Below are 24,641 nucleotides of genomic sequence, written 5' to 3' on the forward strand. Positions count from 1 at the left end.
ATGCAACTTAGTAGTCGAATTTGAGAAACACTACAAGAAAATTTTATCGCTCTATACCAGTAAATGATAATCTTCTGCAATGAAAGAATGCAGACTGCAACTCTTGAAGGCCCTGTGGACAGCAAGCTGACATTGTTCAGTCTGTAAGGCACAACACTAGCTTTCCCTGCTGCAGGTTCTTCTATACAAATAAGTGAATGCAGCTGAACTGTAAATCAATTGATTATCATATCTGAGGGTAATAAAAACACAAATAACAAGGAAATTAAAAAATCTACAACCCTCCCTCAGTCAGAGAAGTCATAAGGAAATACTTACGGAAAAGAAATAACCCATGGAAAAATCAATGACATGATTTAAATCAATATGAAAAAAAATAATCAGAAGAATGATGATTTGGTGCTTCAGGATCACTACAGCCCTTCATTTCTAGAAGGCAACATATATAACATATTAAGAGAGAAGTGAATTAAATCATCATGATTTTTTTTATCATTTTGTATCTAATTAAATTGCAGAAAGGTTCTGTAACTAAAGTTACCATCAAGGATTAGCATGGCATAGGATCTATGTGTCAATGAGGTACTTAATTCATCCAACCAGGATGAAATCAGTCTCTTCTAGCCTATCTGAGCACCAAAAATTTCCTTTCCCCTTGACAGAAACATCAGGATTACCTACAGCTCATGCAACTTCCACCTGGTGATGAAGGTTACACAAAGAATGACAGGAAATGGCTACAGCTTCTTACCTGTTAGTGTTCCAGTTGGTGGCACTGGTCAGCAGGGGAGAACAATAGCAGCAAATATGTGTCAGCAAGTCCCCACTTAAGCCAATAATCAAGACTAGAGCTGTCATCCCCAGGCCAAAGCCCTCAAGTGGAAACCACAGCAGCAAAAGGGAAGTCTTCCCATTGAAAGTTAAAAGGCCAAAATTGGAGAATTTGCACAGTGAATTTAGTTCAGCACTCCCAGCCACATAATGCTTTTCCTACACAAAGAACTCCTTTAAATAATTATTTACTGTATAAACCAGCCTCTCAAGCCACTCAACCTAGCTACATTCCTGTATGTCATATCGATATGAAGTGTGAGATTGAAGCAGCAGAGCAATTGCAACCCTCACAAGATAATGAAACAATCTCTTTTATACTGCTGTACATTAGGGTATAGCAAATCTTGTGTAACAGGAATAATGTTCATGGCATTGGCATATACTAAATAAACGGCTTTTGCAGCTGCTGAATTTCTCCACTTCACTTTGGCATTTAATCAGCCACAAAAGCAGTTTATTGCGCCATATACTCTGTTACCATGAACATTATCAATTTAGCAAATATTAAAAAATACTATGCAGGTGTCACAGGAATAGATACTTTAAAAATTATTGACAGCTTTACACTTCCTGTCACACAAAAGAAAGCAAGCTAAATGTTATGGGGAGATATCGGTCCATCCTGATTAAGATTAAATGTTAAAGAAGCACATGCATATCAGAAGTGGCTTTGCCAAGAGTGACCTGCTGTGTTGATATTTTCCTCCTTGCAGAGGATAAGCTCTGGTCTATGAAAATAAGCTGTATACCCAAGTGAGTACTATCCCAGAGCACTTTGAATTCTCCACATTCTCAAATCATTTATATTGATTCTATGACTAAGTAAAGGAATGGAAATACGTTTATCTTTTTCTGTAAATTGCCTCCATTTTCAGTAGAAGTAAATATTTGTGCTCATGGTTTAGGGACTGGTTGCAATGACAGCTGAAAGCCTCTATTGATTTGCAACCATGGCTTGGTAAAGGAGCCCCTCACTAATCTTTCCCACAGTGCCTTTCCAGTACTTTCCACTCTAACCTGGGAGGACAGCTCTCTCTAGGGCAAGAGGAAATTAAAATCTCCCTCACAAAGAGATGGCTTGGTTTCCATTCTCTGTTTAAGAGTTACAATCATAGACACTGAATAAGATGAGAGCACAAGAAGATTGCACAAATTGATCTGAAGCCTTTGTAGGTGATGTGCTCAGGAGGGAAAGTCTGCTTTTCTGGGACTCTCATCAGGGTTTAAAGACACCAACACAAAGCAATTCCAAAACAGATTCATCCTATTTCCACACAAGTAACCTTTCAACCACTAAGTGGCAATCCTTGCACAATACTTCACATTTTAGTCATTGTACCTTTGCAACTAGCATACATCTGGGGTGTAGGGACACAAGGGGTTTGCAGAGCAGCTATTCAGATCTACACCCTACTTTGAAAGAACAGAGAAAAAAACCCAAAAAATTTGAAAATAGGCACTACCTATTCTCCTAGTACATTCACTGTGGCCACAAAACAGCCTCAGCACCACAGCACAGTCCCTGGGTGGTCTCAGAGTCTTACCATTCTGATGTGAACTTGCCATAAGATTGACGAGAAGGGAAGAATACTACCACTAGTGAGCTCATCCCACTGACAGACATAAGACCAACAAGGAAGATGAAAACACAGCAAACAAGCAGAAGGGGAGAAAATGGCTGGCTGGGTGCAGCAAGCCTTATCTGTAATATCTTCAGTGATGAAGTGCAATGAGCTCTTCTTTGCACCTATAACTTTACCTCAATTTTTGGAAAAGATCATTAATAATAATAATAGTAATTATAAAAGATGGAAAAAAAAAATCTTGCTGTCCTGGACAATCAAGAGAAATTTTAAGATTTTTAAGAAGTGTTAGGATCGTATCATCATCATCATCATCATGGCTTGACTTCGCAAACGAAGATTTGGGAAGGGCTTTTACCCACGCTTACTACAAGCACACTGATGACTAAGAAGGCCAATGTGGGATAGGCAAATCCGGCTACAAAAAGCACAGCAGAAGGTCTCCTTGGGTGGAACAGGTGGGGCGCGATTCTTTCTGCGTTGTCTTTTCTGCTCGAGATCAGTTCTTCGTGAACTCTCAAAGGAGTCAGCGGCATTATGTATGGTGTGCCTCCAAGTCTCCCGATTGGAGGCCAAGGTGGACCACTGATGGTAGTCAATATGGAAAAGGCTAAGGTATTGTTTCAGGGAGTCCTTATAGCTCTTCTTTGGGGCACCTCTCTTGCGGCTACCGGTGGCAAGTTCACCGTAAAACACGATCCTGGGGAGGTGGTGATCCTTCATTCTAGAGACGTGCCCTGCCCAGCACAGCTGCAATTTCAGCAATATGGCCTCGATGCTGGTGACCCCTGCCTGTTCGAGGACAGTGACATTAGACACATAGTCAGTCCAATGGATGTTTAGGATTGTATGGGGGCAGCGCTGATGAAAGCGTTCCAGGAGTTGCAGGTGATGACGGTAGATGACCCATGATTCAGATCCATATAAAAGAGTAGACAATACTATGGCTCTGTAGACACTGACCTTTGTATTTTTCTTCAGGTGTTTATTACACCATACTCTTTTATGGAGTTTTCCAAAGGCTCTATATGCCTTTGCTATTCTGTTGTCTATCTCTTTGTCGATCGAGGCATCCGAGGAAATGATGCTTCCCAGATAGCTGAACTGCTGAACTGTCTTAAGGTCTGACTCGCCGATGGTAATATGGGGATGGCGACGATCATCTTGTGGTGCAGGTTGGTAGAGGACTACTGTCTTCTTCAAGCTGACTTCCAGCCCCAAAACCTCAGCCACCTCCGTAAAGCAAGATGTTAAACGCTGCAGAGCTGCTTCTGTGTGGGCAACAAGGGCGGCATCATCAGGAAAGAGCAGTTCACGGACAAGATAGTTTAGGGTCTTAGTGTGGGCCTTCAGTCGCCTTAGATTGAATAGGCTACCATCGGTACGGTATCGAATATAAATGCCGTCTTGTTCGTCGAGGTCTGCTGTAGCCCTTCGGAGCATCATGCTGAAGAAGATTGTGAATAAGGTCGGTGCGAGAACACAACCTTGTTTCACACCATTGGTTATTGGGAAAGGCTCAGAGAGTGCATCACCATACCTGACTTGGCCTTGCTGATCCTCATGTAACAGAATAATCATTTTCAGGAGCTTGGGAGGACAACCTAATCGTTCTAAGATCAGCCACAAGCCTTTTCTGCTCACAGTGTCAAAAGCTTGGTGAGGTCAACGAAAGTTACGTATAACCCCTTGTTCTGTTCTCTACACTTTTCTTGCAATTGTCTGAGAACAAATACCATGTCTGTGGTGCTTCTATTAGCCCTGAAACCACACTGGCTTTCAGGTAGAAGTTCTTCTGCGATAGCAGGTACTAGTCTGTTCAATAGTATTCTTGCAGGAATTTTACCAGCAATGGAGAGCAGAGCTATACCACGGTAGCTTGAGCAGTCTGACTTGACACCTTTTTTCTTATACAGAGTGACGATGATTGCGTCACGGAAGTCTGATGGTATTTTGCCTTGTTCCCAACAGCACACAACTAGCTCATGAAATTTAGCGTGAAGTGCTTGGCCTCCATGCTTCCATATTTCAGGTGGGACTCCGTCAACCCCAGCTGCCTTGCCAGTTTTCACCTGCTGTATGGCCTTAAGAGTCTCTCCCATGGTAGGGGCTAAATCCAATTCGTTTTTCACCAGATGTTGCAGAATGTGCTGGATTCCTTCGCCTTGGACTACACGATTAGCACTAAAGAGGGTTTGAAAATGTTCAGACCAACGATTCAGGATGGAGATTTTATCTGTAAGAAGCGTTTGGCTGTCTGCACCAAGTAAGGGGCTTTGAACCTGGAATGTGGGTCCATACAATGCCTTCAGAGCCTCATAGAATCCTCTGTGGTCACCCAAATCTGCACATAGTTGAGTCTTTTCTGCTAGGTTGACCCACCACTTGTTCTGGATGTCTCTAAGTTTCTGTTGGAGTTTGCTACATGCAAGAAGAAAGGCTGCTTTTCTTACATGGCAGAGTGGCTGAGCGAGGTGTGCTTGATGAGCAGATCTCTTTTTTGTCAGCAATTCCTGAACCTCCTGGTTGCTATCGTCAAACCAGTCTTTGTTTTTCTTTGAGGAGAACCCAATGGATTCTACGGAGGACTGCAGGATGCTGTTTTTGATATGTTGCCAAAGCGCTTCAGGAGATGAATCTATAAGTTGGTCTTCAAGCCTAGTTGGAAGGTTAGCTTGAAAGCTGTCCCTCACAGCAGCTATTTGAAGATTATCAACATTGAGCCTCCTCCTCGGAATGCCGCCCCTCTTAGGTTTGGGCTTGAAGTGGAAATTAAGTTTGCAACGCACAAGGCGGTGGTCTGTTTGGCATTCTGCACTAGGCATCACTCTGGTCTGGCAGACATCACGAATATTTCTCTGGCGCACTAAAACATAATCAATAAGGTGCCAATGTTTAGATCGAGGATGCATCCAGGTTGTCTTCCAGCTGTCTTTCTGCTGGAAGATAGTGTTGGTGATGGTAAGCTGTTGCTCTGCACAGAACTCTAGTAAGAGATGACTGTTAGCATTGCAGCTGCCAACACTCTGCTTGCCTAGTACTCCTTTCCAGGCTTCAAAGTTCTTTCCTACTCAGGCGTTGAAGTCACCAAGGATTATGATCTTATCTTCTATAGGAACTTTCTGAGTGAGGTGACGCAGGTCGGAGTAGAATTTTTCTTTTTCTGCAGGGTCAGCTTGCAGAGTTGGAGCTTATATGCTGAAAAGAACAACGTGTTGCTTATTGTGTAGTGGAAGACGTAAGGAGATAATACGGTTGGAATGACCTATCGGCAAATTTTCAAGTTTAGAGGCTATGGAGTTTTTAATCATGAAGCCGACTCCAGAAAGATGACTTTCAGTTTTGGGTTTGCCTGACCAGTAGAGTGTATAGCCAGCACCATGTTCTTTGAGGCTACCTTCCTCATGAAGGCGAACTTCACTGAGTGCAGCGATATCGATGTTAAGACGTGACAATTCATGGGCAATTAGCGCAGAATGGCGCTCAGGACGCCCACTGTTCACTGTATCAAGCATGGTTCTGATGTTCCAACATGCGAGTGTCAATCTGGACACACCTTTGGAGGCAGGTGTATGCCTTTGTCTCTTTGTTTTTAATTGACCGCAATACAAGATGCCCGTTGGCCGCGGCTAGCCAACCAGGTGGAGGGGGAGATGAGCTTTGGTTAGGCCACCTTTTCTAGGCCTCTCTCCATATGGAGCAAGCAGTGCTGTCCTTGAAAAAGGCTGCTTGGTCATTCAGGATGCTGCCGAACAAGACTGTCATCTCCTGGGTCAGACTTGAGCGACCAATGTCCTGAACCGCCTGCATGCATGGTTGGGTCTGCGACTTCCAGTGCACCTTATCACCTGCCGTTTCGTCCCTCGCCTGTCGCTACAGGGCTTTGCAAGTGTGGGTAAACTCTTCGGGCCTGCGCAGTGGATTTATTTTAGGTGAGGCACAGCGTGCGCAGAACTGGCCTCACCCTTTACACCTGAGGTTTATCTGCCAGGGCCTAGCGAGCTTGGACGGTGACAGCAAAGTCCTCAGGTCGTAGGTTTAATTAGAGTATCCTTCTCTGAGATGGATGGCCTTACAGGGCTACACGAGCTCCATCTGCCCGGGTTTGAAGTTGGAGTTGTCCTTCTCCTAGGATGGTTGCCCGAAGGCTAGTGAGCCCATCCTGCCCATGGACACACTTTGTCTGACCCTTCATTTGAGAGCTGACTGGCATGGGAGACCCTACCGGAAGCATAAGCCACCACCAGCACAACTCCCAACTTCACAAGGGCACGCAAGCTCTTTCCCCATGGCAAGGGGGTGTCCGTGACAGAGTAGGATCATATAAATCGTAATGTCTCTGCCATGGAATACCCTCTGCACAGGAATTGTACCAAGTATTCCCAAATCTCCCCCAGTTATGATGACTCTAATATTAAACAACTCTAAGTAAAAAAAGAATGCTAGATAAAGTAGAAGAATTTATGTCCATATCAGCAAAGGATACCAATACTCTGTACACTGACAGAGAGAATTTTGTTGAGGGACAGGTACTCAAAAGAGAATGTATTTGGAAAGGAATATATGTAAGTCACTTTTCTCAATTAGATGCTGCCACCTTTGATTACGTTGAACATTTTAACCTAAATATTTAAAATAAGAAAAATGAAGAGCAAAACTGAGTCATGGAAATAAAAAAAATCCAAACTTCAGCATCTTTGACAAATTAATCTTAACACACCAAACAAATATGTCTCTCCATGTGGAAAAAAAACAAGTATGAGACTAGAGAACAGCAGCAGTGACACAAAATATGACCACTGCTCATACAGAAGGTCATACACAGTAGACATTAAAGGGCTTTAAAGATCTTTGAATGTTAATGATAAACTGGGGAAGAAGGAGGAAAGAGAAGCATTTGAACTCTTTGTCAGGAAAGGAAAACAAATTTTAAAAGAATTGTATCGAAATTAAATTATTACAGAGTGAAGACTGCACAGCCTGATTTCACGTTTCAAAAGAAATAAATCATCAAACTCACTTTGGTAGATTGGGTAGATTACTTAATGTTGGAACTGAGCAAAAGACAATAAAACTGCAACTAAGCACACACTTCTGATTTCAAGACAAGACATGCGGTAAATGATAAGACCTCTGAAAACTCACAGGCTTTTAAAATCAGAGCTGGGTGTTGGCTGCACTCAGAGAAAAAAAGTGGGTAAGATATAAAATTGTTATGCCCTTATCACATTAACTGAAGCATTAAAGGTTGCAGTGACTTCTTTGTGCTCAGAGTTGAAGCCAATGTGCAAAAGCTCACGCAATAAAATGTGGACATGTGTGCCATTGAGCTAGGGCTACTGTATACTCAGCATTGCTGCTTCTGGTAAATCCATGAAAAATGCTTTACTATAAATTGTAGTGGATATTAAGATATACCTACAGAGGGCAGAGTCCTGGAAGTGGATCGCCCAAATCTTCAATAAGCAGTCTGGTAAATCATCACAATTACTAGTGGTCAATCATTATTAATTCTTACAGCAACCATTGTCTTCATACTAACTCATTTGATGTAGATAACATGCAACTCCTTAGATATTAAAAAAGGTTTATAGTTATATATATAATTATAATAATTTATAATTTTAAAAGGTTAGGGGTTTTTTTTTTGTGTCTAATGGTGAGTAGGGTTTTTTCATAGCTTAAAATTCCATGTGAACAAAGCAAAAGAATAAGCACTGGTTTACTGCGTAAATTCATACCCTCAAACTATTTAGACTGCATTGGTAACACAACTCAGTTTATTTTTTGAAAATACAATGCTTACCAAAAAAAAAATAAAAAAATCCAACAGATGAACTTCAATCTTATGCAAATGTCCTTTGTTTTGTGCTCTGGTGAGCAAGCTACTGTACCAATACTTTTGGCAGTAGTACAAGACTGAGTTCATGGAAGCATGTGTGTATTTACACAAAACAGGCTTCTAAGCTACAAAAATCCCTCTTGTTTGGTTACATTAATTTCCCTTGAATGAAGTTTGTATGCAAGCCAAAACAATGGTAGTTATCCTGTCCTCTAGAGTTCATTCCCAACAGAACTATGTGAATAATTGAAAACTTCCTAGGTAGTCCTGTAAGACTCTTCTTTCATAAACCAGGAGAACCACAATGCTATTTTTTTTTCTTCATTAGCTATTTTCAGTAAAGCTGATAATTGTCGACAAGATTCAATTACATTAAAAAACCTTTTTTTTTTTTACTTCTTAGTATTTTAATGAAGTCTTCACATCCTGGAGAAGATAGTAAGTCATTTTCTGATCTGATTAGGGAGTTAAAAGCAAGCATTCGAGTTAAATATTGAAAACACGTCAGGTGTGTAAGGAAGAAAATGAACTGCAGTATCATGCAAGAGACTGGTGTAAAGGGAAAAAATGAATCTAATGCTTCTGAGCCAAAGGACAGACCCTAATTTTTCATCTACCCCTGCAGCAAAGAAATATGTTGGCTCAGCCAGTAGACCTCTCTTAAATACACAATTGCTACAAGGAAAACATGTTAGAGCCATAAGCCAATGAGAATTATTCCCACCTTAACTGAATCTGGTCCCAATACTTCTGCATCAGGCGGCTGAACACCAACAGGTCTTGATGGTTTAGTGGTAACTTCCGACCATGCACTGCTGTTTGTGCCTCCATGAAGGGTGCTCATCAGCACTCTGTATTCAAATTTCTGCCAAGGGCTCAGAGCAGTACTCTGGTCAATGTAACTCATGGACTGACTGAGAGGGAGAGTCACCACAGTTGATACTTGTTCTGTTCCTTTCACCCTCCTTTCTACTGTAACGTTTTCCACCAAACCATTTGGGTAAACAGGTGGCTGCCAAGTTATGACCACAGAAGCTGGGGTATCTGAATACAGCTCTGGAGCAGGAATGTCCTCAGGAGCAGTTGGAAGAGTCTGTATTTCTGGGGTCTCTGGTGAAAGAGAGCATCCTTTAGATGTGCATCCTTCTACCTGAAACACATAGACAGTGTAAGGATGCAAGCCTTCCACAGTGCAATTGGATCTAGTTCCTAGCACTGTAGCATGCAGTTGGCCATTTTGGTAAATATTATAATGAGTGATAATGCCATTTGGCTTTAAAGGATGCTGCCAGGTGATACTCGCTGTCCTTGCTGTAACATTCAATAGAAGTGGTGGATCTAAAGGTCCAGGTTCTGTAACAGAAAAAAAACCAAAAATCGAGAGAAAAGGAAAATTATTTAAACTCTGTAATTTGTAAAAGTCAGCAGTAACAAGCAGTAGTTATCAAATGGTGCTAAAATCTACTAAACAGCCTATTTCTTCATAAATTGTAGGCCCAGCTATTCAAGGGATGAATATGGCTTTCTTCTCAAAGTCAAGCTGCTCTTTAAGCATACCTTCCCCTCACTCAACCTTCCTCCCTCCCCCTCCACATCTTCTTTCCTTCTGTGTCTCAAAAGTGTCCTATTGATGCTGTTAGCTTGTGGAAAAAGTGTTTGGCAAAGTATCAACGTAGATCTGCAGTTCTAGCCTTTGCTGAGATTTTTCTAGAGCACTAGCTACTAACCGCAACTAGCAGCACAAGATGTAACAAAGCTGCGTATGTTACAGCTCAGTAATCCCCTGCTGCATCTCTCATTATATATTCAATATTTTACTTCATTATGTTTATAATTCTAATCTATTTTTTGCAATTTATCTACTCCCTGTTAATACTATAGGTGATTTTTTACTTAACTGTGACAGAAGCTGCCGATTTAGCTCTTTCACCTACTGATAAATAAACAATGCACAGATCTGACCTTTAGGTTAACAGGTTTTATGCTTGCTCCACTCAGCACTCTAACTGATTCAATTATCATAAAGGTTCAGTAGCTTCCATGAATACTGAAAAAGACCGACCATATGCCTGCATAGGAGTTGTGGAACAGCAAATATTCTGCAGCCCTCCAGAGAAATTCCTTAATTGTAAATAATTTCACCATGTGACACAATCAAGTCACCTTGAATGCAAAACCCTCAGCCTGTGGAGGCAAAGTGTTATTTAAGCTTTACTGGGCTGCGTTAAATTCTGCAATTTGAAGGGCTGTTAAGTTTTTCAATTGAAATTTCATTTACAATGCAGGTGCTTTTTATTATATTGAGGCTTTACTGCTCTCTAGGTACAAGCAGGAACATGGTGCAATAACACAAATCTGGCTCAATCACTGATCAGTAGCAGCTGTAATTCCAGAACGTTTAGCATTCTTAGAAAACACATCCTGAAATCTATAAATTGCTACAGCTTACAGATCAAGAAATTACTATATTCCCTCCTACTCTGCCGATAGCAATTTTGACTTTTATGAGATTTTTCTGTGAACATTACATTTTATTGAAATCTTAAAAAAATATGTACTTGGATTTAGTAATACTTTTAAATAGCTTTAGGTTTGGGGATTTTTTTTATTTTTTTGGGTGGGGAGGGCTAAGTTTCAAAAGCTAAGGGTTGAAAATTTAAAATTCATTAATGATTGCGAGTTTGCTAAGACACGAGACACGACATAGCATATGCTGAATTCCACACTGGTCAACAACATCGTTGTTTAATTCCTAGTGAAGCAGTATGCTGTCCTAACCACAAGGAACATTGTCACTCTTATCTCTATAGGAAGAATAATTTACTTCACTAGAAGTTAAATAATTCCTGATAATTTTTAAGTGAAAAGAGAAAGAGAGAGGAAAACAAGAAAACCTATAAAACAAGTGAATCCAGCACCACAAGAGGCTCCTTTAGAATAACAGCTGAAGCAGTCCCAAGTCCTGGTTCTCCTCTTGCATACAGAGAGAGGTAAATCAGGACTGTTTAACTGATATTAGTGGAAACAGTGATGTAAAATTGCGATAGCAATAAAATTTACATTTTAGCTTTTAAATCTGAAAAAGTAACAGTGTTTTTTCTTTCATTATATGATGCATCACAAAGAAACTCCATAAAACCCATCCATATCACATATTCTGTTCTATTCACATAGCGATAATAAGGATGGAGTTCCATATCTACTGCTTGTGCACTCTAGGATTAATTTAGATCTCAGAATTTACAAGTATAAAGGATGATCTGTTGTAAAGAGCAATTCAATTTTATTTGCATGTACTCTTGGGCAAAATCAATTAGGTCATAAGCTGGAATAAAATTTGGTCCATTATTTAGACTTCACTGAAAGATGGAGAAATGTAAACCTGAATTATATGTATATTCTGCAAACTGAAAATTTTGCTCGGGTGAAGGAGGAAGAGGAAAATTTGCTCTGGAATTGAAGACTGAAAATAAACTGCTGCAAATTCTAGTTTAATGCAGGTGGGAAATGGAAAGATTTACCACTGAGCCACAAACTTGCATTTTATCTAATTATACGTCATAAATAAGGTATAATACTATGAGCTTCTGCAGGGGTAGAAAACCAAATCAAACCAAAACAAACCCCACAATAATTAAGCAGTTTGTTGTGAAGGACAAGCCTTTTTATTCCTACTGAATAAGTTGCTGGCATTACAGGTGAAACATTCATGGTAATTAGTTGAACTTCTGCTTCACCTCCACACACACACACACACAGTATAGAAGTACTCCTTAAGGACAACCTGTACTGTATGGGAGGAGCTGTCAAACTTTCGGTCCCCCTAGTCCTTCCGTCTCCCCTCAGAAAAGCATATTTTGGTAGCTAGCACAGCTACCCTTGCATCCCCTACTGCCCTTTTAAAAGAGAGACTTTTAAGACTCTGAGTTCAAACAGGATGATTGAGAAAAGCTTAATTGGCCCCACTGGATGGGAAAACATTAAATCCTGGTCCCCAGCACTCATTCGGTGTAGCTTTTTTTTTTTAAATGGCAAGCAGAATCATCTAATTCTATACAGAAATCAACTAGCCCGATACTGCTTGGTTGAAGGGGTCACCACAATTATGTAAAACATGAGTATTAACTGTAATTGGGATAGTTTGCTAATATAATAAAAAGCTGTGAACATGAGAAAAGTTATGCTCGCAGCAGTAGCTATCACTTTCTAAAGTAAGAATTCATGGCTGAAATGACATGAAAAAGATGGTTATAAAATTTTAATGGAATGATAAAAGGCAAAAGTCAGCCTCTCAGCTGAATTCTTAAAATCCCTATATATCACAATCAGCTTCTTAACTGTAAAATCAATGTAGAGTATAACATGTTGTCAATGTGGTTGTCACTGAAGGGAAGACTGCAAAGTATGACAGCTCCACAGTACAGTCTGACAATGATGAAAATAAAATCATAAAGCTTTTTACATGGATGTAATTTATAGAAATAACTACTGCACATGGGAACGTGGGCATCTTTTTCCTTAAGATTCTTAATTCATATTTCAAACCATTTCATTACAGTATTAATACTAGAAGGTAGTTTCATTTTGGCAAATGAAATTATCTTTTATAGCAGGCTATTTTGCTCACCTGTTTCAAAAGTTCAGATTCCACTTAAAATGAAGGCACAAAATTGTCAGTAATCTTTTTTAATTCCCTGGCTAGAACTACATATCTGTTTACTTATTGTACAGACTGGGGGTGCAAGAAGCTGTACTCTCATGGATGCATTTAGGAGAATCTATACTTTACTTAATATACTGAGACATGTATGTGGAGTATTGCCCTTTAAAGCTAATGAGAAATACCTCACTTGCTGGGAAACTCTAAGCAGAATAGAAATTCTGTGCCTTGTATTCTTGATTCATTCACTCTTTTTAGGAACATGGACAATGAAATTGTACATATTATCAAAATGTTGTGTTTTCATATTCTACCAACTGTAAACAGAAGAAAATCCTAATTGTGCAGCTCTGGGCACAAGGGACCACACGAATCTTTTATCACGTCAGATCATAGAAGTTGTTAAACTGTTCCTGCAATGACATGCAGTCCATATGAACCCCTTCACATACTGAGAGACATATTTAGAGAGTATTTAGACTTTTTGCCCTCTACTGCTCCAAATGCACATTAGTTCCAGAACCTCAGTGTATCAGTTAAGAAACTTCTAATTCCTAATATACAGGCTTGCATGGGCAGTTTGTACTATTTTTCATATGATTATTGTATCATATCTGCCACAATACTACTTCAGCTTAATTTGTTCATCTGTCCTTTTGCTATTCACCCTTTCATGTATTTCACATGACTCATTCTTCCCTTTATCACCTCACCAGGTTTTGTCTTCTCTTGCTTCCATTTGCAATTATCTTTCTTGGGCAGAGGTGACAACATTCATATCAACTACAGATCAGTTTATATGCTAAAATTGCATGGACCCAACTTATACAGCTAATGTAGGAGACATGTCTTTTCAGACGATTAATATATTCATCAGAGAAAGCAAGAGCTTCTAAAAGCTGAGAGCTGCATCATCTGCCCTCTTGTCCTATATAGTCTCTATTTTCTATATAGAAACACGTGGCTTCTTGCTAATCTAGCAATTTTGCTAGCTTAAAATTTGTCTAAATCAAGATGGATTTTCTCAAACAGTAGAAAAAACATCTTTCTAATTTGTGATATCTCTCTCTGATCAAAGATTACACCATATGGATTGCTACAAACAATATAAATCTGTGAATCATAAAACTAGACCATAAGAACACAACAGCTGCCATTAGGCCAGCATCAGGTAAGTATAACCAGCTCATTTACAGCTTCCTTCTCAGGTAGCACAAAGGCTTGCCATAACAAAAGGAAAAACTTCACCAGTATTTTTTTTTATATCTAGAAAATGTCATTTTATTTCTGGTTGAAGTGCATGAAATTCTGCTCTCAGAAATACTGACCTCTCTGTTAGGACGTGATTACACTGATTGCAAGATGTTTGTCTTAAATTTACATTAAAATTACTGAAAGCAATCTAATCCAGGTCTAATCCAGAAACTCTATAATCTGTTTCTATTTGTTTGGCATTAACTAGTCTGATACTATACTGACCAAGATCACTGGAACAAACACCTTTGATTAACACATAGTTAGCAGGTTTTAAAATATACATAGGATATGTACTTACTGTTATCTGGCAAGGACAGAGTAGGCTTTAAAACATGCAGGGAATCACTTACTAGTGCCATACTATGCAAATCAAAATATTTGAAAATTATTTACAGCATTTTCTCATGCATTAGAAAACATCTCAGACCTACTAATTAAGACATTTTATTGGCAGATGCAACAGATTTTTATGGCATTTTTCTATATGTTGATTTTTCCTTAATAATTCCTAATATCCTCCTAGTTTACTAAATAATTATCATAATTAAAATGTAATATGCAGATATATTGCAAACCCATGAGGTTATATTAGTAGATCTCTATTGACTTTAACAGCGGATGCATTGATTTACATCCATTGCTATCAGGTGTATGTGGTTATACACACATATTTTATTCCTGCAGATACATAAAAAATGCTTTGGTGAAACAAAAAGGACATATTTACTGCACAAAATTCAATAAGAACATGTGTACATACATATTCTTCAACAAAGGAAGAGATATGGGAAATTTCTACTGTCAAATTGTATATCAAAAAGTCAAAGTCTTTTGGTTAGAAGGGCCAGGAATTAAGTGTATTTCTGCAACAAGCTGTCAGTATAGGCAGTTTTATAGGAAACATACTGAAACCTTGACAGAAATACTGCTTATACCTAATGACAATCATTCAGTTTTAAGCAATTGAGTTGAATATCCTTTCACAGATGGCAACCCTCCACAATGACACCTCGCCCCTGAAAGTTGGATGGGTGTTTTTTAAATTCCAAGGCCTGCTGGATACTGAGGACACATCAGCATGTATTCTTTAGCAGTATGAATGCAAACTGAAGTGGCCGTTTTAAGGAAAATAATTTTCCCCTTGGAGTAGTTCATACAGTTTATGAACTACTATAAACTGTAGTTCAGTTTATAGCTGAACTACAGAAGTTTGCTTTAAGCTAAGCATCACAGTTGAAGAGGTGAGTTGTTTGCTCATCTCAAAATATCTTAATTGTGCAAACACTGGCAGAGGCATTGTATTTTTCTTTTCTTGTTGTTGAGTTTCGTTTGGCAACACCTGCCTTCCAGCAGTTAGGTTTTGCAGAGGGTAGCAATTCATACTAGTGGACAAAGACCACCCAAGTTCTATGTAGCAGGTAACTTTTACATACATGTGGACTACATATATGTAGACTACATAGGAATGAGCAACGTGTGTAGGCTTTCTGCCCTATCTCTAGCACCCAAAAAGAGAATTTTAACATTATACACCTACTATTTTGCATAACAAATAGTTTTCCCATATACTAACAAATTATGCCTTTTAAATGCACTCTTGAGCTCCTCCTGTCTGAGAAGAAACAACATAGAATCATAGAATAGTTAGGGTTGGCAAGGACCTTAAGATCATCTAGTTCTAACACCCTGCCATGGGCACGGATGCCTCACCCTAGAGCACGTTGCCCAAAGCTCTGTCCAACCTGGCCTTGAACTGTCTGACCAGAGCTAAATAATCATTGCAATTTCAATTAAACAGTCATACGAGACTGGTTGTATTTAGACCATGAATGTAGACAAGTTTAATAATACTGTATCCACTATTGGTAACTAACAAGTACAATAAAGGAATTGAGTATCAATGAAGGATTTTCACAGGCAGATAACCTGTTTCACAGGTAGATAACCTATATTCTGGTATGTAAAGACCAAGTTCAGAGCTACTTATGGGTAATATATTCATAGAAGCCTTTATACCTTTGGTGCATAAATGGATTTATCAGATAAATTTCTGTTGCAAATTATTTGTTCAGCTTCAAAGGAAAATATTTTACAATTATGGGAACAAACGTTTTATTATGGGTGTTTTCTCAAGATAAACAGCTACCCATTTAGAGAAGGGACTAAAATGAGGTTGAGTTACCAGCACTGACTATTTGCTACAACAACCAAGTATGAGCATCAGGTTAAATTTGTGATCTGAAATGCAAATCTCATATTGGGGTAAAATAGAGTAAGACCACAAAGCACTTGGATGTGAAGGCAGAGAAAGCAACACAGTAGTAAACTTATCTCTCCTCCCCCCCCCCCCCCCCCCCCACTTTCCTGCTCAGAATGACTCACTTAACAAGTTAAAAAAGATGGAACAGGTAAAATCACTTTAGAAAATACTTAATTCTTCTAAAATTTGGTACAGTGTGGTTATCAATTACTGATTAAAAATAAAAGGCAAATAACATTTTTAAACAACTTATTTTTTCAAAAAGTACACTATTAGATATCATTATGTATTTCGCATAATGTACAACAACCTCAAGTTTTGTCATGTATTTCTACTTATGTATTGTATCTGCTGTAAAATCCTAGCCTGACAACTAAGTGGCTGTACCTGTATGCTGATACCTGCTTGGTAAATCAAGGACTGTTGAACAAATTATGTGGAATGAATCAGCAGAACGTAGAACTATTAATGAGGGAAGTGATGGGGCTGGCAATGACAAAATCAATTGCAGACCAGTAGAACACCATTTGAATTAACAAAGATCACTGGAAATGTAAAGTTCTGTTCAGCTGTGGTATAGCTTAGGTGTTCTCAGTACAGAGATAAAGACAACTGTCATATGCTATCAGATTCAAATTATTTTCTGTGATATGACTGAAATCAGAATCAAGTCCCTGAATACGCAGGAGTACCACTTACAAAGCTGTACTTACTGGTGTATCTTAAACTAAGTATATATGAACTCATATGAATGGAAGGATATTACATGAAGAAATAAGGTACTACTTCACAAACACATATTTAAATATTCATGTTTTATGAAAATCTAAGACAACAGATACTTGATCCCATAGGAGTTATTATTGCAAGTTAATATTCAGGAAGAAAAAACTTACTGCTATTTAACTGTGAAAACTAGATAACCAAATGAAATTTTGTGCAATGACAGCTGAACTGTTATTTATATTTTCTGCAAAAGTGAGTTAAATAAGATGGGACTGCTTACTGTCTTCTTCTGTAGTCATTGACGTCCAGTTGCTATAAGCATTGCCATAACCATTGGAGGCAACCACTCTCATCTCATACTCAGTGTATGGCTGAAGATCTATGACCCAGTGCTGTAAGGAAGCAGTAGGGCTGGAAAGCAAACTGCAAAGAAAAGCAGCAGAGTTACATCATTAAACATCCCAGCACCTAAAGGAAACCTAAAACATTACATGTCTCGTAACAAAACTGGCCACCCTAAAGGTGAGCCATATTCAAGATAACAGGACTTTTCTTGCTCAGCAGTTGATGGTGGCCTTGCTATGGTTTGCGTACTCTAAAATGTCACCAGCAGAATGTCTCCGCTGCATCTGGAGTTGGTATCTGGGCGCGCCTGGGGCGTTGTTGCGAACTGGTGTAGACCAGACAACCTGAAGACTGGTAGGAGTGGCAGATGAAAGCCTTGGAGGCATCATGCCATCTGGAGCTGTCAAAAAACATGGATGAATTAGAGCAGAGAAAACCATGGAGAGCATATGCTGGGTGGAAACAAAATACTCCATATACTGGAAAAACTGTTTTTCGAGATCAACAGCAATGTTAACATGGTCCATTCAGTTTAACATTTTCACTACTGAAACAATGATATTTCTTCATTTTCTTCTTCCCAATACAGTTACATAAATATCATTTTGCTAAAAGCAAACCTCCAAATACTAAAGTAATTCAGAAGCAAAATATTCTTTACCACCTGTTCAAATATTATCTACTTCTCCTTGTGCACAGCTCTACCACGAGAAGCTAAAGAAATACTAACAGAAATATTACCCAGCAAAAGCAAAACTGATCAGACTCTCATCATTCAGATACCTTTTCACCCTTATAAATTAGAATTTTAAAAGAAAACAGCAGAAAATTTAAGGGAAAAAAAGGTATTTAGGTAGAAACTAAAATAGATTCACTTAAGTCTCAGTCTCTAGCCCACTGTTTTTTTAAGGAAACTAATTTTTATGAAGACCAGGAATTGCAGATCAAAATATGCCAGTAATGATACCACCAGTGACCTTTAACTGCTGCAAATTTCACTGCATGCAGTGAAAAGAGTTATGCTAAGTCACACCCATAAGTTTACAACTTTGTTTTTTCTTTATGAAGGAAACAATCTGTTGAAGAAACTTTCAGTATATAAGCACACCTGGAACTTTTATATATAATGCATGTCTGTAGCTCTTTTCCAGAGAGTTAAAACACTAGAAAGTTACTGCCTTTGTCATTTAAACTCTTGTATGGTAATTTTGCTTTTCATAGTCCAGTAGATATCATTTGTTTCTTTCTTTGGTCTTTCCAAAAGAAATTGTTTTGTTGCTGTTGTTTATCCACTTCTCTCTATTGGACAAAACAGTCTCACAGATCTGTAACTTAAGGTGCAGTTCTAAGCCTCAAGGCATTAAGTTGTAAGATGAGTGAACAGTATTTTACAGTGAGTTTGATGATTTTCATTTGCCACCAGTATAAGCTGTGGTTACTAAGAAGAAACAGACTTTGTGATACACTGAATTATTCTCTCCCTGAAACAAATGTAAGGCTGGCATTGGCTCAAAAAAAGTCATCAGCCATGTACAACTGTTTCTTTATACTGAAATATATGTACAGAGATATGTGAGCAAACTTCTGACACTTTGATTATACATAGTTATGACTGTAGAACTTGAAAGTTCTTCAGCTCCAAACTATAACATATAGATGTTTGAGACTGAGGTAATTCATGGTCTGCAAATCCCTTGCCAACAGCTTCAAGAGCTTGTAAGTACCTCAGCTCAGAGGGAAGAGAGCTGATTTAACTTGTATAGACCCCAACATCCCTCCAGCTGAGCCACCAAAACCAAACGTCTGCACAACAAATGGCTCTGTGTGAGAATTAAATTTTACTCTCAGAGTAAAATGGTGGACATATATTTACCTCAATTGTTGTGCTTAGCAACAATATAACTAATGTTGCGGAGTGGAGTTATGCAATATATGGGTTTAAACCTTATGGCTGTAAAGTACAATACTTGCAGATAACCATGAACTATTTTGGTGTTCCTTTATAAAGTAATTCCTGAAGTTGTTAGCAGACAAACTCAGCCAGCACAAGAAAGATGGCAGAAATAATGTAAAAACTTTTATTAGAGGGTTTTAAGGTGTTTACAAAAGTTGACACTAATAGACTCAGTATCCCTTCAAAGCAGGGTACTACATCATTTAAAACTGTAGCTTGAAATGCATCAACCGTTTAAGTGCACACAGATGCACACACCTAATTAGCTGAACTATAATTTGGCCAGGAAGGCAAAGTTCACACTGTTACCGAGGAGACAGTGTGAGCAACTCACTGAGGAGGCAAAAGTGTTAAATTTATTTCCAGTTCTGTCAGGACACATCACCTTTGTCTTTCATTTCTCAATCTGTTAAATGGAGATAATCATACTTATCCTTTTTTGTAAAGCTCTCTGAGATCTACAAAGTAAAAGCTCCGATTAAGCTTTAGGTATATATAGTGGTGGTTATTATAGCGATACAGGAATGTTCATCAAAAAACAAAGATGTAGCTGTCTAAACGTCAATAACAACTCACAGTGCTGATGTTATTTTAATGGTGTAGGCAATCTCAGCTAAATGTTCAAATCTCTTCTACCAACAAAAGCCCAGCACAGGGAAGAGTAGAAAATCTGGACAAATCTCTTCTGTGAAAGTTGACTGACCTGTAGAACAAGCTAAGCCCACTACTTTCAAACCAACACGTTAGAATAGACAGCAAATTTCTTTAATCTGAAAGATACTTCCTGTAGCTTGTGGAGAAGGTCCTCAGCTATGTGCTTCCAAAGGAACAGGATGGCATAACAAATAAATAGTCAAGTCTGCTGAGTCGTAATGAGAAAGGCCCTCTATTAAACTTTGATGGCTGGCTCTATTAAATGCTTTGATTATCAAAATTACAGAGTCTCCCCTCCCCAATGGTAAATATATATTGAACACAAAACATCCTTTGACTATTTCAAACATTTCTCATCACCAAAGTCTTTAGTGTAAGATTTCCCTCAGCTTAACCCTTTTTATCCAATGCATAATCCCGAGAGACTCCTTACTACCAAAGTAATAACTGGCAACCAGCAATAATTCTACTGCGAATTTCTCGACAGAAGAGCCATGTATCTATCAGTTTGATATATCATCTTTAAGATGCAATCTTGCTCAAAAAGCTCACCTCAAGCTTTAATATGACCCTCATGGGGCAACCACTCCACTTGCAAGCTACTGAATCAACATCTAGCCCAGTAAATCCTCACTTACCAGGGTGGAAAGCCACGCTTTATACAAAGAGACTACAATGGTAGAATAAAATATTAAATCAGATGTTAATTCCTATTAAAGAATTTATAAACAGCACCACAAAATAATAAAACCTGAAGACTGCTTCAAACTGACAATGATACTGTATGTTCCAGATACTCACATGTATGCAGATGAGCCAAGAAAGATCTGATCCCTGCTTGGCCACTAATATGCTAAGCAGTATTTGAAAAGTGTTTCAAATTCACTTTTCAATTTCTTTATCTTAAATCACATATGTAGTGGTATTTCCTTTGTATTTGTTTATTTTAGGACAGCAAGCATTGTGTTAAGCAATTGTACTTAAATGTTTACTTCATGTTGGAAGCCTATGGTTGAGAAGTATTCATTGTATTTATTATAGGGGTATATAGAATCATAGAATGGTTTGAGTTGGAAAGGACTTTGAAGCTCATCCAGTTCCAACCCTGTGCCACAGGCAGGAATACCTCTCACTAGAGCAGGATGCTCCAAGCCCTGTCTAACCTGGCCTTCAACACTGCCAGGGATGAGGCAGCCACAGCTTCTCTGGGTAACCTGTGCCAGCGCCTCAGCACCTTCACAGGGAAGAACTTCTGCCTAAGAGCTCATCTCAATCTCCTCTGGCAGGTTAAAGCCATTCCCCCTTCTCCTGTCCCTACAGACCCTTGTAACAAGTTCATCTCCACATTTGTTGTAGACACCCTTTAGGTACTGGAAGCTGCTGTAAGATCTTTCCAGAGCCTTCTGTTCTCCAGGCTGAACAAGCCCACCTCTCTCAGCCTGTCATCATCTGAAATATATAAGTTTTCTGAAAGTAGAATGCTTTGAGTAGGACAATTAAAAGTTAACTACCATTAGGACAATAAACTATTATTTAGTTATAAAAATACCTGCACTTGTAATCTGTAATAAGAGGAAGAAAGCACAGTGGAGTGCAATCTGATATCTATCAAACAGGTGTAAACTCATACCAGCTCTGAAATGAAGTGACACCACTTTTAACAGCTATCAGATATATCAGCCCTGCTGCATCCATGATATTTGCAGATAGGCTATGTAAATGCGACTATACAATTTGCCACATCTGCATATGCAAAATATTTAGCACAAATTATACATTTGTATCTTATTAAAATACTTTTCATACATGGATGCAAACAAAAACTGCAGGTATCTAACTGCAGAGGAGGAAAATAGGCTCTCCACAGTTTGTGGCAAAACAGCAAAGAAAGTTTCAGTCAGACTGCCTTTAGATGAATGTTTCATTCAGTCATTCTTTTCCAGATTCAATTCACAAGCCTCCTTTCTTTGTTTCATTGTAGTCTTTGTTTAGATACTCCTGATTCATTTTCTATTTTAGGTGCCCATACTGAGATCATCACCTTACAGTATCTTTTAGGGCAATGTGTTCTGCACGTTGACATTTGTTTCTTCAGATTTTCCCAGCTATGCCTGTTACCAAGTTGTTTGCTCAGTCCAAATAATTCCAGTTGCACTCTCTGTAGTTTTCAACATGGGCATGTGTTTTTGTTTCATTTAACTGTAAGACAGGCCATGGTGCTAGGTCATATGTCATCATGAGAAGGGCATGTCAGTTATAAAACTTTATCTATTGGCAAAGCAGGAGATTGCTTTTTTTATTCCTTATCTTCACAGGTTCATTGAGGTTTACTCTGGTTTGGATTTTAACCCTCTTTCCCCAGTTATCTTTCCTACTCAGTGTATAATGAATATACAAAATTGTTCATAATTTTTCATTTAATATACATGTTCAACCATGCTGCTTTCCACCTAACTTAACGCGTAAACAATGTATATTCTTGGATTTTTCTTTATTATTTTCTAATTTCACTGTTACATGTTTTCTGTTAGAGATATATATCCATCTAATAGCAATAGGACAACGCACCCCTTATTCAACATACATCTATGCACTTTGGAACGTACAATGTGAAAGGTCCATGGTGGCCTTCTTGCTTGCTCCTCTCTGAGAAATGGGGTTTGGGAAGAAAGGAAGCTGCACTATCAGAACAAGAAAGCAGAGATGCAAAAGAGTACCTTAAAGACTAAACTTTATAGTAAATCCAAACCTGTTCCTGTTAGTGATTGTTTTAAGAAGTATAACATAAATAGAGTACAGAAATAATTTTGTTCTCGCTTCACTATCTAACCTGTTTTATACATCTAATCTCTGCTATGATCTTCACTTGAAAAGGAGCGGCTCTGCAAATTTTTCACTTAGCATTAATCTTTAATTTTACTTGTACTTCTAAGGCACAAGATCACTTGCAGAAATTAAGAAAATTGAAAATTCTAATTTTTCATTTTTATCTGGATTGAAATTTTACCTCTATCTGGATTGTACGTATAAGCTCTAACTGCTTTTTTTTCCTCCACTTGCACTGTTTGGTATACCAAGCTGCACAGCACAACTTTAGCAGGGCTTTACAGACCTGAAGTTTAAGACAACTGCCTTTTGAAATCCCAGAGCTTTCTTACCTGTATCTCATTAATACTGCTCTAATGAAAAACAGTCAGACCTCCCTCTCCATTTAATGATCTTTACTTCATATACAACCTCAACATCTGCAATCCAGATATGGGTCTCAACCATGCATAACAGATGTCCCTTTCATAAGTGTTTTATTTTACTGAGGTCAAACATATGAAAATGTCTTATAGATTTGTCTCCTTTACATAAGGAGTAACCTACCATGCTAGTTAGAAGTTTATCCATGCTTCTCAGCAAGAACTTTGCTACGCTCTCAAAGCTACAAAAGAATGCCAATAAGCAATTAGCTCAATGTTTAATGATTTTAATACCTGTAACAAAGACACTGGATAGAACTTATAACTACCCAGTAAAACTAATTATTTATCAGGCTGGTTAAAGGAATGTCTAGCCAATAACTGTCATATCACAAAATTAATTGAAGAAAAAACACTATGAGGAAAAAACGTAAGTACTGGTTTTATAAACTAAGGCAGAAACCACAATTAAACAAACAGCTCCTGTGGGTTAATTGTGACTCTGGCTACTGGAAAATTAAATATCTCTGTGACATAGTTTTGAGAAACTATCAGATCTGCCTTTTTTTTTTTTTTTACTTAGGGGAACAAATATAGCAAGAGCAGGGGGAACAAGATCCTGTCTATCTTCATGCAGAAGCTTCAGCTTCCTTCTTGAAGCAGCTTTAGATTAATTTAAGGACTTCTTTGTTTGTTTTGAAAGAAGGAAGATGAATTAATTTGATATTACCATCAAAGTCTTACAGCTTCCCTTAGGTATGGTATCTGCAGGCAGAGAGCTATGACCAGAGGCAGGTATGTGGTATGCTAGCTTCCACATTGGTGAAAACATCTCTGGTTAGAGTCCCATAGACTGCTGGCAAGGAAACACCTTCTTTCTTAATGCTGATGGCAAAATTTCAAAGAGCTGGAAGATGGCTTTTAATCCTTTTACTTTGTGTTTGAAACTAAACAGTTCTTAGATAGCTCTGGAACTGGGGGTTACCCAAAAGCAACCACAACAACAAAGCAAATTACACCACTAATGGTTGGGAAAAGACCAGGGAAGAAAGTTTAAACTATGTAGCTTTAAGAATAATAGATGAGCAAAGGAATGGACATAAAAATCTTCAACTTCACAGAAGTTTTGCAAAGAGAGAATCTCTGTGTCCTGGAAAACAGGACATACAGTAATGGGATTAAAATGCTGCAAGAAAGATTTCAAATCTTCATCAGAGAAACCAAATGTTTTGCCAGAAATGAGACAACTTATGGCTTTGAGGAAAGAAGATACACAAAATAATTTTTTTATGAACTCCTTTTCAGCCTAATGTTTCAATTAAAGGGATTCTAACATCA

General features: G+C 38.4%; 1 protein-coding gene across 1 annotated transcript in view; it reads right to left on the reverse strand.

The window, feature by feature from the left end:
• The window catches only part of USH2A (usherin), a 375,196-nt gene that overhangs the window by 119,745 nt on the left and 230,810 nt on the right, over positions 1-24,641 (reverse strand). Inside the window, exons 39-41 of the mRNA XM_061348575.1 lie at positions 17,757-17,907; positions 17,443-17,585; positions 8,984-9,612 (exon numbers count right to left, since the gene is read on the reverse strand). Of these exons, the coding sequence (XP_061204559.1) occupies positions 8,984-9,612; positions 17,443-17,585; positions 17,757-17,907 (923 nt within the window). The remainder of the gene's footprint in view (positions 1-8,983; positions 9,613-17,442; positions 17,586-17,756; positions 17,908-24,641) is intronic.

This window comes from Neopsephotus bourkii, unplaced genomic scaffold (genome assembly GCF_033783945.1).
Source record: "Neopsephotus bourkii isolate Nb327-2 ecotype Australia unplaced genomic scaffold, CSIRO-AGI_Nbou_v1 NB_360, whole genome shotgun sequence".
In the NCBI taxonomy this organism is placed as follows: Eukaryota; Metazoa; Chordata; class Aves; order Psittaciformes; family Psittacidae; genus Neopsephotus; species Neopsephotus bourkii.